The sequence below is a fragment of the Chamaea fasciata genome, unplaced genomic scaffold, assembly GCF_029207755.1.
Source record: "Chamaea fasciata isolate MVZ Bird 193981 ecotype frontalis unplaced genomic scaffold, bChaFas1.0.hap1 SCAF_11, whole genome shotgun sequence".
Classification (NCBI taxonomy): domain Eukaryota; kingdom Metazoa; phylum Chordata; class Aves; order Passeriformes; family Sylviidae; genus Chamaea; species Chamaea fasciata.
Genome location: NW_027094096.1, coordinates 22,441,195 through 22,453,160, shown reverse-complemented (window position 1 = coordinate 22,453,160; position 11,966 = coordinate 22,441,195). Strand labels below are relative to the sequence as shown.

The 11,966-nt window shown below is 49.8% G+C and overlaps 1 protein-coding gene across 2 annotated transcripts; it reads left to right on the top strand.

Moving 5' to 3' along the window:
* Nucleotides 1-540: 540 nt before the first annotated feature.
* SPTSSB (serine palmitoyltransferase small subunit B) lies at nt 541-10,778 on the top strand. 2 transcript variants are annotated; one of them, XM_066193906.1, is made up of 3 exons: nt 580-616; nt 789-958; nt 8,505-10,778. In XM_066193906.1, exon 3 carries the CDS (start codon nt 8,533-8,535, stop codon nt 8,767-8,769), a length of 237 nt encoding a protein of 78 aa, XP_066050003.1. In that variant the 5' UTR covers nt 580-616; nt 789-958; nt 8,505-8,532; the 3' UTR covers nt 8,770-10,778. The 2 variants fall into 2 exon arrangements, with proteins under 2 accessions (XP_066050002.1, XP_066050003.1); XM_066193905.1 differs by lacking the exon at nt 789-958 and having other exon boundaries at nt 541-616.
* Nucleotides 10,779-11,966: the final 1,188 nt, after the last annotated feature.

Below are 11,966 nucleotides of genomic sequence, written 5' to 3'. Positions count from 1 at the left end.
CTCCAGAAAGCTGAGCCTCGTGATTGGCGGGGTCGTGTTCGATTCCACGGGATTTCAGATTTAAATCTTGTAAATACTTGTCCATGCCTATCTGTCCTTTCTGGAGCCCCCTCACCTGAAACCTGCGGGTCCCTGATAAATGTCAAATCACCCCAAGTCCCCTCTGCTCCCGCTGGAACACCGCGCTGCAGCTCCAGCTCCTTCCCACTCATTCCCTTGGAGCCGGGATGCTCGCAGGCACCTGCCGGCACCCTTGGCAGGATAACCACGCTGCAGGGGTGTCTGTCGCGACGGAGGGGCGCGATGCGAAGGGCGTCTGTCGCGATAGAAGGGTGCGATAAGAAGCCGCGCTCTGCGCGGGGCAGCTCTGGCGCATCCCGCCGGGCTCGTGACGCCAGCGCCGGGAAAAGCCAGGGAAACACGGCGCTCCAGGGAAACAGCTGGCGTCCCGGAGGTGCCAGCCAGCTCCATCCCACGGGTTTCCCCGAGCCCGCCGAGCTCCGCCGCTCCTCCTCCCCCGCTCCCCGGCGCCGCAAAGCCGAGCGCAGCGGCTGCGGCAGCGGGCGGGGCGGAGGGACCGGCCCGGGGCTCGGCCACAGGAGCGAGCGGGAGGGAGGTGAGGAACGGGGGAGGAGGGAACGGGGAGGGAGGGAAGGAGGGGGAAAGGTGGGGATTTAAGCGCGGGCAGCGCCGGGCTGGGGAGCTGCGGTGCGCGGAGCGGAGCTGAGGGAGGCGCGGGGCCGCGGTGCGCTGCATCCCGGTGTTCCCGCATCCCCGTGTTCCCGCAGCCCGGTGTTCCCGCAGCCCGCTGCTCCCGGTGCCGCCGCTCATTCCCCGCTCAGCTCGGCTCGCCCCAAGGACATCGCGGCGGAGGCGCGTCCCGGAGCATCATCCCGCAGCCAGCGGCCGGTGACCTTGGCGAGCGCGGCCGCTGCCACGGCGAGTGGCCGGCGGCTCGGTAAGGAGCGGGGGGAAGGCCGGGGGAGCGCGGCTGGCAGCGCAGAACCTGCGGGGGTTGCTGTGCTGTGCTTTCCCCAGGGGAGCTGCCGCCGTTCCAGCCGCACCTGCAGCCTCCAGCCGGGGCTCTCGCGGGTTAAGGTGTCCCTGCTGGAATGAGATGAGCTTTGAGGTCCTTTCCAAGGCGATTCCGTGATGCTGTGACTTGTTGCTGCAGTCGGGGATTTCCAGGGGGCAGGAAGATGGTTTGGGATTCCCTAAAAAAAACACGAGTGGAACACCCAGGAGTGAACAGGCTGCGATGGGTGGGGGGGTGATGGAGGAGGGAAGGTGGCTGTGCTGCTGCTCGCACCGGTGTGCTGGGAATGCTCATCGCTGCCGGGTTTTTTCTCTTCGGTTTTCTCCGAGCTGCTGGTGGCTGCCTTCAGCGGGAAGCAGGTGCAAGTCCTGCCTTCCCCTTTGGGAAAACCTTGGATGATACGGGGGAGAATCCCTGCAATAAATGCTTAGGCTCTGCTTCGTCAGCACCAGGCACTTTGAGGGATTTTAATGAGGATTTTAATGCTTTAGGAATTGGGATGTTTGGTTTTCTTTCACGAATATCACGAGTATGGTACAAATAACTGTGCCTTGAGAGCAATTCCATGAGAGCTTGGAGTGATTTCTGGTGCAGGTTTAGTGGAGAGAAGCAAGGGAGCTGTGCATGGAGCATGGACGTTATTCCAACATTCCAGCTGGAATGGGAGATGCTGAAAACGCTGCCTGGGGAGCAGCTTGGCCTCCCTTCTGTGCCCGAAAAGCGCCCAGCACCAGGACACAGAGCTCCAGCTGGCTGAGAGGCAGCCAGGCCTCTGCTCTGGGTCCTGCCAAGCCACATTTTATGGAGCTTTTCATTTGGTTTATGGATATCGACAGCTTTGTGTGCCCAGAACTGTTTGTTCACAGCGAGGAAGTGGCCTGCAAAGGAAGCTGTTCCTCACTGCACGGATGGGGTTAAATCTGTGAAAAAAAAAGTGCATCTCCCTTTTTATTTATCTGGTGCAAGGACCTCACTCCATTTTTGCTTTTCCCCTCTCAGAGCAGTGACTGGAGTGGTGCAACTCTGCTTCCTTTGATGAGATCTCAGAGGAGATGCACTTGCTCAAGAGTTTGGTCCCATTTTCCACCAATACCTGTCATAGCTGGGACAATATTCACCTCCTCACGTTGCACACAAGCCAGGCTGCTACTTTCAGCTGCCTCAGAAATGACTCAGAGCAAAGCAAAGAAGTCTGAATCAAAAAAGGGCCACAACTGAAAGTCAAACTTATTTTACAGCCCAGACGTCTCAGTTATTTTTGTTGATAGATTGATGTGTTTACACGACCTCCTGAACTTGAAAGCCTTCAAAGGATGCAGATGATGTCCCAAATCTCACAGGGAAGTGAGGGTTGTCACCAGGAACAAAATGCAAAACCCCTCTGAGATACTCCTGGAGCAGATCTTTGAGAACTCTCCATTTTTAAGTGCTTGCAATTTAAACCTGGTGCTGGGCTCTAGTCCCAAATTTGAGGTTTTGGTTGGGAATAGTTCCGTTCAAAATCGTGTTTCTAAATCATACTTCCACTCAAAATAGAGGGAAAGGTTTCCCTTTCCCTGGGATTCAATTTGCCATTTTCCCCATCCTCTCTGGCAGAGCTGTTCTGCTCCAAGGCCCAAACCCTGGCACAGGGAGGAGCACCCAGAGCCCAAACCATGCTCAGCCCAGGAAAGCTGGAAAGGGAAGGATTTGTACCTAAACTGCAAGGAGCAGCTGGTTATGTAAGGAAACAACTGAGGAAACTTCAGGGGAGGGAAGAAGAGGAAAATCGTTGAAAAATTAATTTGGCCTTGGAAGAAAATGGGACAGAGCTGCTCCAGGAATGTTGTTGCTACAGAGAAGCTGCATCTTCTCCTTTCCCTGTGCCTAAGGATGGGACTGGGCACTGATAAATCAGCCAGGCTGAAAAGTCAGGGGCAGCTGAGCTCTTTAGAGCTGTGGCTTTGCTGGGAGCAGCCTCCAGCTGTCAGGGGGCAGCCAAGGCATGAAATCAGCCCTGTGCTGGTACTGAATGGTGAGAAGCCTCTCTCCAAATGAGATCCCTGTGGGTGCTGCAGCTCAAGATCTGCCTTCCTGAGGGTCAAAAATGCGTGGCTCTCACTGGAAAGGACTTTTCCACAGGGTTGTGGGTCATTATAAACTCCATCTGTGCTCTTAATTCAACTGAAGGAGAAAATCCAGCCACTCCTGGCTGTCCTCTCATGCAGATGATGAGGGAGGGTGACAGGAATCCCTGTGCTCCAGAATCCCTGTGCTGCAGAATCCTCATGCTCCAGAACCCTCGTGCTCCAGAAGCCCTGTGGTCCAGCAACTCTGTGCTCCAGAATTCCTGTGCTCCAGAATCCCTGGGCTCCAGGCCAAGGTGCAGCTGAACTCCAGCACCAAACCGCAGTTTGGGAGCCCAGAATTGCTGCAGGAGGAACCCACGGAGAGATCAGGGTTCAGGTGGAGATGAGGAAGTCGGGTGAGACTTTGTGCAGGTGTGGCACTGCCACTCGAGCAGGGGTTTGAAGTCTCCAGAGGTAACAGGAAATCTTCCTGGACAGGGGAAAGTCCTGGGCCTCGTGTGCATTGTGTAACATCTGAAAGACCCAAAATAGCCCCTGTGTGCTTCCCCTGAGGCCAGCAGGAAGGAAGTTGGGGTTAAAGATTAGGAAGATGCTGAAATTCACTCTCCTGAGCGAGCTAAAAATGGAACCAGGGCTGAAAACACCGTGGCTCTTTCTGCCTTACCCCTTCCACTCCTGGAAGGTTTGGGTTTTCTCCAGCAAACCCTACAGGCTCTGCAGCGCCCTCCAGAATTCCAGGGGTGATTATTTATTAAAAAATGCAAGTCAAGGTGGTTTTTGAGGTGCATTCTTTTCCACAGTGGGAGCTGTGCTGGGATTGTTGCCGCTCTTCTCATTCCCATTCCATCTGGAATTTCCTCCCTGGGGGAACAAGCTGGAGGTGAAATTTCAAGATCCATGTGGGAGTGCTGCAGGAACCTGAGGGCTCTGCTTGCCAGGAGGGGAAGGCAGCTCCAGGATGAGCTGCTGCTCCATGAACACGTTCCGTGTGGGATCAGAGCAACAGAGGAATGGGCTGGGATGTGGATTCCCTGGAGCAGACTGAGGTGGTGTTCCCAGGAAATGCTGGGATTTGGATTCTCTGGAGCAGGCTGTGGTGGCGTGCCCAGGAAAAGCTGGGATGTGGATTCCCTGGAATCTGCTGCCTCATCTCAATTTTCTGCCTGGCTGCTGATCCTTTCATTCCTTTTGCACCTGCTTGGTGCTCACTGAATAAAACATGAAAGGAAAGGCCTGATGGGAATGGGGATGGGGATGGGGATGGGAATCCTTTCCTGGTTCTGTTTGCATTTGGAAGTGCCAGCCTGAACAATCACTGGGCTCATCCCAGAATTATGTCAGCATTCAGAGGGACAAGAGTGGTGCCTTGGATAAAGCAGGATATTCAGCAGAACAAACCCATTTAACACAGCAAAGTTATAAATAGGAACAGCTCCACATCACTGACTTGCAGATAGGATTCCCACTTCAATCCCAAGGAGGTGATTGCCCATTTGGCTTCTGATATCCCAAATTATTTACAATCAGACAACTTTCAGTTCATTCTGGCACTTTGCCTGGTTGCACCTGCTTACTTGTCGGGGCTCGGGAGTGGTGGCACTGGAACTCCCTCATGGAAGGATTTTATTTAAGCTCCAGCATGAGAGGATTCCCTCAGGATGCTGCAAACCCCATCCACCCTTGCTGCTTGGGCTATCCCAGCAATTATTCGGCAAAAGGCCATTTTTAGCCAATTAAATAGTTGTATTTTGGGGATGGGTTGATTGGTTGATTGATTGTTGGCTGGTTTTATTTCTCATTTTGTCCCTACTCTCCATTTAAAGGAGCAGAGATTGCCTGTTGAATGATCATGAGGCCATTTCCAGCTCCAGGCTTTGTTTTTCTCTGCTCCAGATGAACTTTTCCTGAATTTATTTCGGAACCCCTTCTTCCCTGCGTGTGTAACTCGACCAACCGCTCCTGCTGAGGGCATAAAGTGTTTTTCAAGCATTCTTTGCAAACCAGTCTCTCCCAGTTCCCATGCAGGAATGTTTCTTTGCACAGGAATTTCCCAGCAGGAGCTGTCCAGCCACGGGTCAGAGTCGCAGATTGAAAATGAGACCGAAATTCCCCAAATCCCAGCTGCTCAAAGCAGAAATTACCTATTAAAGAACCTAACACTGGCAATCTTCTAACTCCCAGCTAGCTCTGACTCCAGAAAATAAGGTCATTAATGAAGAAAATTGGGAGATTAGGCATGCTCTGAAACGAAACCTTGATATTTGGATGGTGATTTATCTTTTCAGCTGCCCTAATCAGAAACGTGTGTCAACAAGCAAGGAAATCAGGCAGCCACTTAAAACACTAAAAGCTGCTTTACAGGTTTCTCTTCTTGCATTTTTTTTTCTCCTGGAGGTGCAACTGCTGCAAATAATCGGAATATTGCTTAACTGGAGCTGAATTCTCTTCATTTCGCTCATAGCTGGCTGTAACAGCCCCGTGGCCTCTAAACAGGAAGGCATTTCCCCAGCACCGCTGAATGTTTCAATCCGAATTTGTAGACACACGATTGTTGAGTTAAAATTGCATAAGAACAAATTATCTCCTGCTCTGGAATAGTGGGAGCTGATGAGTGAGTAACTCAGGGCCCTTTCAAGTGGGAGTGCCAGCAATAATAGAATAAAGCACAGTTGTGGAAGTGAAGCCTCTCTAGGATGAATCCCGTTTAAAATACAGATTTTTTTTCGCCTCCAAAGTTCTTTTAGTAAGCTGCTATTCCTTTTGACGGCTGCTACAGTTAATTTGGGGTGGTAAAGCTGCCACAGACCTCTGGAGGTGTCAGGTTTTGGGCTGCTCCTTCTTCCTCATCACAGGCCCAAAGGGATGCAAATTGTCCCTTCCCCAAGGGATCTGTGTGCCAGTGCCACGGGGGAGCCTTGCCTCTCATTGCCTCAGCAGCTGCATTAAAATGGCCCTTTTTTTTCCCCCCCCCTTTTTTTCCCTTCCCCTCCTGTGTTTTCCTTTATAAATTATGCAGCTGGAGTTGTGTGTTCTCCCTGCACAGCTCCCTGCCAAGGGAGGCAGTCCTAGGCCGGATGAAATGCAGGGGAAGTGTGTCAGTGCTGAGGGCACAGACCGTAATTTGCTTTGGCCTTTTACTTATCCCCAACCTCCATCATTCATTAGGAGACCACAGGGCATGAAGGCAGCTCGTGTTCCTCCTGGAATTCCAGAAGCCCTCAGTGCCTGGGGATGGAATTACTGGGAGCTGGGAGAACCAAAGCAAGGCAGGCTGTGCTGGAGCTGCAGGGAAATGCAATCCCCAGGCTGGGGAAAAGGGTGCTGTGGGCTTTATTTAAATCCCAAGGGCTGCTCATCTTCTTAAATGCTTCATCCTTTATTCATGTGGCCCTCCAAGTGATGATGGTGAGGCTGCAGCCTGGAGCAGCAGTAAAATCAGCCTTGGGGAGGTTTTTTCCTGCCTTTGGCTGGCCTTAACCAGCTCTGGATGGAGATGCACAGGAGCCTGTGCACCTGAGGTCACTCAGAGCCTCAAACAACCCCAGCAGAGCTCCAGCCCTGCAGCTTCTCTGGGCAGGGGTCAGGATTAGCAGGGATTTACCCACGGAAGGGATGAGTTTAACCAGCACAGCCCTGACCCCTGTGTAAATCCCATAATCCTGGAGAGTGTGAGAGGGCCCTTCTCCTTCCCCTCCTTCTCCTTCTCCTTCTCCTTCTCCTTCTCCTTCTCCTTCTCCTTCTCCTTCTCCTTCTCCTTCTCCTTCTCCTTCTCCTTCTCCTTCTCCTTCTCCTTCTCCTTCTCCTTCTCCTTCTCCTTCTCCTTCTCCTTCTCCTTCTCCTTCTCCTTCTCCTTCTCCTTCTCCTTCTCCTTCTCCTCTTCTTCCTCCGTGGAAAACGCTGCTCTTTTTGCAGAAAGTCTAACCAGAGGCACTTTTTGGCCTCCAGGGAGTCCCACTTTGCCAGCTGGGCCACATTTGTTGAAGGCTTTGCAATATTTCCAAGGCTTTAAGGCCTCTCTCTCTGGAGTTGTGCCCTTCAAATGAATGATCTGAAAGGAATCAGCTTCCATTCATGCCCGGCCAGAGAGCAGCAGTGCCTTTCTCCCCAGCCTGAGCCCCTGCAAGAAATCGTAGGAACTTTCTTGGTCTAGGAAATATGGGAAGATGGAAGTGAGGGAAATGCTTTGGGAGAATTAGTGGGGAAACTTCTCATTGGTAAATCCCACATCCCCCCCAGAACAGAGCAGGAAACCACTGAATATTGAGATATTTTTGACCTACATCAGTGACCCATCATTATTTTAATCCCAGGCTGCGAATTTCCACTTTGGGCTTTGCTGCTTTGAGGGACGGTGAAGTTCTGTGGCCCCAAACTCACTGTGAACACCAGACTGGAGGGATGTGATGTGTCCAAGCCTCTTTGTTCTGGCATTTCAGGCAGCACAAGAAGAAAATGGGACATTGGGAGGTTTTCTAGCAGGGAAATCTGCTGAATTCCCTGTGGGCAGATCTGCTGGGAATGTCCTTAAACCCCGAAATAACAGAATCCCTTGGTAAACCTTGTAGACTTTACTATCATTCTATTTTCTCTAAGTAGGTGCTTTTAGCCTGCATTTAAAGATTTTTTTTCCAATGCCAAAAAGCACATTTAACAATGAACAGTGAAAGCAAACCCTATTTCCTATTTAATTCTTGCTCAGCCATTGTCTTTTCCAAGCGGAGCTGGGAACAATGAATGCATAAAGGTATTACCCAAGAGGAAAATCTTTCCTAGACTTGTAATTTCCATTAAATACTTCTTTTAATCTGTAACGTTTTTCATTTCTTTGGAATGAGCTGCAAAAAAAAAATCCTTCTGCAATGGGAGATTACTTTTTTCTCCCTCTCTCTTTCATAATTTGGCTTTTCTTTATTCCCAACAATGCAGAACAATAAAAATTATTATCAAAAGTAAGCAGAGGAGTTTTTACAGAGCAGCTGCTTTAAATCTCATCTTTATTCCAGGGCATACGTGGAATTTATGGAATATTTATGGAAGCTGGCCCAAAGTCTTTCTTTTTAAATGCCTATTTCCCTGATTTCCACAGGGAATGAATAGAGAAACACACTTGGAATGTGGAAATTGATAGAATCACAGGAAGGTTTGTGTTGGAAGGGAGTTAAATCATCCATGGGCAGGGACAGCTTCCACTATCCCAGCTCGGACATTCGCAGGGATGGAGCAGCCACAGTTTTTCTGGGAAGCGAGAATCCCCAGCTGACACAGCTCCAATAACTGAGCAGCAGCTGCAGAACTCAGCAGTTCCCTTTGCTCTGGTGGAGCCGGTGGCACTGACACCTCGGAAAACGGGTTTGTGTGGTGCTTCCGTGGCTGTAATCCCGATTTCCCTGTCATTCCAGGCCTTCTCCAAGCCCTCTGGAGCTGAAGATGGACGTGAAGAGGGTGAAGGACTACCTGTACTGGCTGTACTACCAGTACCAGCTGGTTACGTGCAGCTACGTGCTGGAGCCCTGGGAGCAGTCCATGTTCCACACCATCACCGTCACCGTGCTGGCCATGGTGGTGTACACAGCCTACGTCTTCGTGCCCATCCACGTCCGCCTGGCCTTGGAATTCTTCTCCCAGATTTTTGGGTCCCAGCCTGAGAGAGCAGTGCTGAACTGAGCTGGCCCCCCAGCAGGGCCCAGCAGCTCTGGCAGCTTTGTGAATTTGTGTCTGTGCTGAAGTTTTGGCTCTTAGGAAAACGCTGCTTGCTTCACCTCCGGGGCTGGAGAGCAGAGGCAGGCACCGAGCGCAGCCCCTCTTCCATAAACACCCTGGGAATGGGACACAGCACCTGGCATGGCACAGGATCCAAGCAGCTCGCACTCCCAGCAGCCTCATCCAACCCCTCTGGCAGAGACTGTTTTGGTGGCTCATGGCACCCAAAGTTCTACCAGCACAGCCCGGTGACCAGGTTAGAGATGAAAAATGAGGATATCCAGCAGGATTTGAGAGCTCATGTCTGGCTGGTTAATGACTTCCAGACTTTCATGGATGGGAGAGGAACTTGGAAGAGAAAGCAGCAGGAGGATGAACTTAAATCCGGCTTTTTTTCACGTCTAAGTTCCTGCAGCTAGGTTCAGATGGTCTAAAATGTTTTCTTTGTGTAAAAAGTTCTCCACCTCACCTGGCAGTTTCGTGAGGCTGACAGGAAGAAGCAGCTCTGCTCTGTCTCAGTGCCCTCCTGCCTTCTCTGATGAAAATCAAAAATCTTTTCTTGCTGCTCCCACTCACCAAGGCAGCAAAGTGCAAATCAGCACGAGAGGAAGAGGATCCAGAGTGGAAATAATATTTTAATACCTGCAGGGAGGGCTTAAAGAGATCTCCTTTGCAAAGAAGTAGATTTATTACCATTGCCTGTGGGGAGGTTTTGGAACAATGGGAGATTTGTTTGGTTCTCACTCTTTACACAAATCAAACGTGGATGCCAAATCATAAATTACAGCTGCACACTGCACATCTCTACCAGCTGATGCTCCTGTTAGTAGAAGTGAGAGGTGCAAAATGTAAATAGCTTTCCAATGATGTTTGCACAGTTCTAGATTAAACAAACAAAAAAAAAAAAAAAAAAAAAAAAAAAACCCTCTTAACTTCTTTCTCAAGCTGCAGTGAGCTCCTGCATGCTTCAAAGCACAAGTTGGTTTGGAAACGAAGACATGTGGTGAAGGTTGAGCAGATCTGAACATGTGTATGCAGTTTTTTCAGCCAAAAGATATAAAAATAAAATTTTACTCTTCAGAAACGACCTCTGGCTGCGTGACTCAGCTCTTCTGTGTTTTCCACTCATTCATAAATATCCTGGACGTGTGTGGGCCAGGTTGGCACTGTGGCAGACAAATTGTTTGGAGGTGAATGTTTCCGGGCAAGGTTTGAGAATCCTTTAAATGGATCTGGGGTGAACTCCAGTTCAAGACCTCTCCTGTTTCTGGAGGGAAAAAAAAAATACCTGATCTGCTTCAAATGAAGGCATTAACAAATACCTGAGTGTGCTGAGGGCTCAGCTGAGAGGTTTGGGCTCCAACAGGAGCTGTCCTGACAGTTTATCACAGTTGGGAACCTGCAAATACGAGGTGCCAAGTCGTAATCACACTTGGAGTAATGAACACAGCACTGGAGGAGATGGAAAAATGGCAAAACCTGTGACAATTCCTCTTAAAAATGTCTGTAAAATAGGCTAAAAGTTATAATCCCAATGCTGGAAGTGAAAAACGGAGAATATTTGCTTAGCAAGTTTGTTTAAATTTTATCTCCAAAGATTCGGCTCATCTGGATAATATCACGGTGTGAGTGCCAGGGCACCTCCACATCAGTCCTGTTCCCATTCATTTTTAATTCCTTAAAAAGTGAATTTCTTCCCCAAGGACACCAAACTCAACTTTCAGAGCACAAGAGGAAGTTTTTTGCAGGATTGCAAAGGTTGGAGCTCCTGTCTGCAGGAGCACACACCCGAAGGAATATCGCTCTTTAAACATTTCCCTTGGCAAACACAGCGTGGTGAGGGCTTTGTTCAGGATCCCCATTGCCCTCCCACGGTGGGATCCGTGCAAAGCACTTTTCTTCCTTATTGTGCCCGTTGCCTTTGTTTGGCTTTGGGAGGTGCAGCAAGTGGCAGGGAAACGGCAGCAGGTGCTTTTTGGGAGGGTCCCCGCAGTTTTAACCGAGTGAAAACTCTTCTTTTTTGGTGTGGATTATTCACCTTCTTTACTGCATTTCGAAGGGTTTAGGCAATAGGTATTTACCAGGAAGGAAAGAAGCTGCTGAAACCAATCTCTGCTAAAACCCTTTTGAGATCCCCCCAGCCCTTTTCACTCCTCCTTGCATCCAGAAAAGCTGGAGTAACTCTCCCTACTTAATATCCCAAATCACTGGGTTCCAGCAGGAGACTTCAAAGGATTTTTGGCACTCAGCAGGGAACAGAACCACTTTTTTTTCCCCCAGCTAAAAGACAGAGGAGGTGAGAAAACACTTTTGACAGCTTGAGACCGCACCACAGCTTTGGAAACTGTTCCAGCTCTGAAATCCTTTTTCCTGGGGGGGGGGGGGGAAGAAAAAAAAACAAAAAAACCACCCAACCCATTCCTGGACAATGGGAAGAGGTTTCCATGGGATCACAGCAGCACACTAAGGTGGGAGGGTGGGATTTTGGAGCTCCCACTAACTCCAGTATGCCCAGTACGTGGGTGACAGCATCTGTGTGAGGGTTATGATGTCAGGCTCTTTATAAAAAACCTCTTTTCTCCCACTTCATTATAGCTCCGTGTTAATTGTAGTTAATTGCTCCACGGGGCTAATTGTAGCACAGCAGCTGGAAGTGTTCACACCAAAAATAAGCCAAATGAAAAGCGCCAACAGAACCAATAATCCATCAGTGAAAAAGGGAACAAAAGCAGAACAGGAGATGATCCAATTCCAGCTGCACTGACCCTGAAAGTACAAATGCCCCATTAATTTAAGGGATGAGAAATGTTGGGGCTCAGCTGGCCAGCACCATACACCTCTTGTTTAAAACTCATTTTCTTAATTTCACCCCATCACAGCTCCCATTTATCCTGCCATAAAGGTTTCCTGGCCAATTTCATGGATCACCTCCCAAACCCATTACTGAGGGCCACAACACACATCAACGTGCCCAGGCCATGAACCTCCAGAACTTTCCTTCCCAAGGCCCCTGCGGGCAGCTTTTACCCAAAACTATTAAAAACAGCTTTTCCTTAGTGCTGCTCCCCAGGGAACACAGGGATCAGGATCACCACCAGTGCTCCTGCACGTCTGAGTGTCCAATTTACTCAGAATTCCAGGGGAAAAAAAAAAAAAAATCC

Excerpts from the sequence above, each read along its gene's own strand:
- SPTSSB (XM_066193905.1), top strand. The coding sequence starts at position 8,533 with ATGGACGTGAAGAGGGTGAAGGACTACCTGTACTGGCTGTACTACCAG.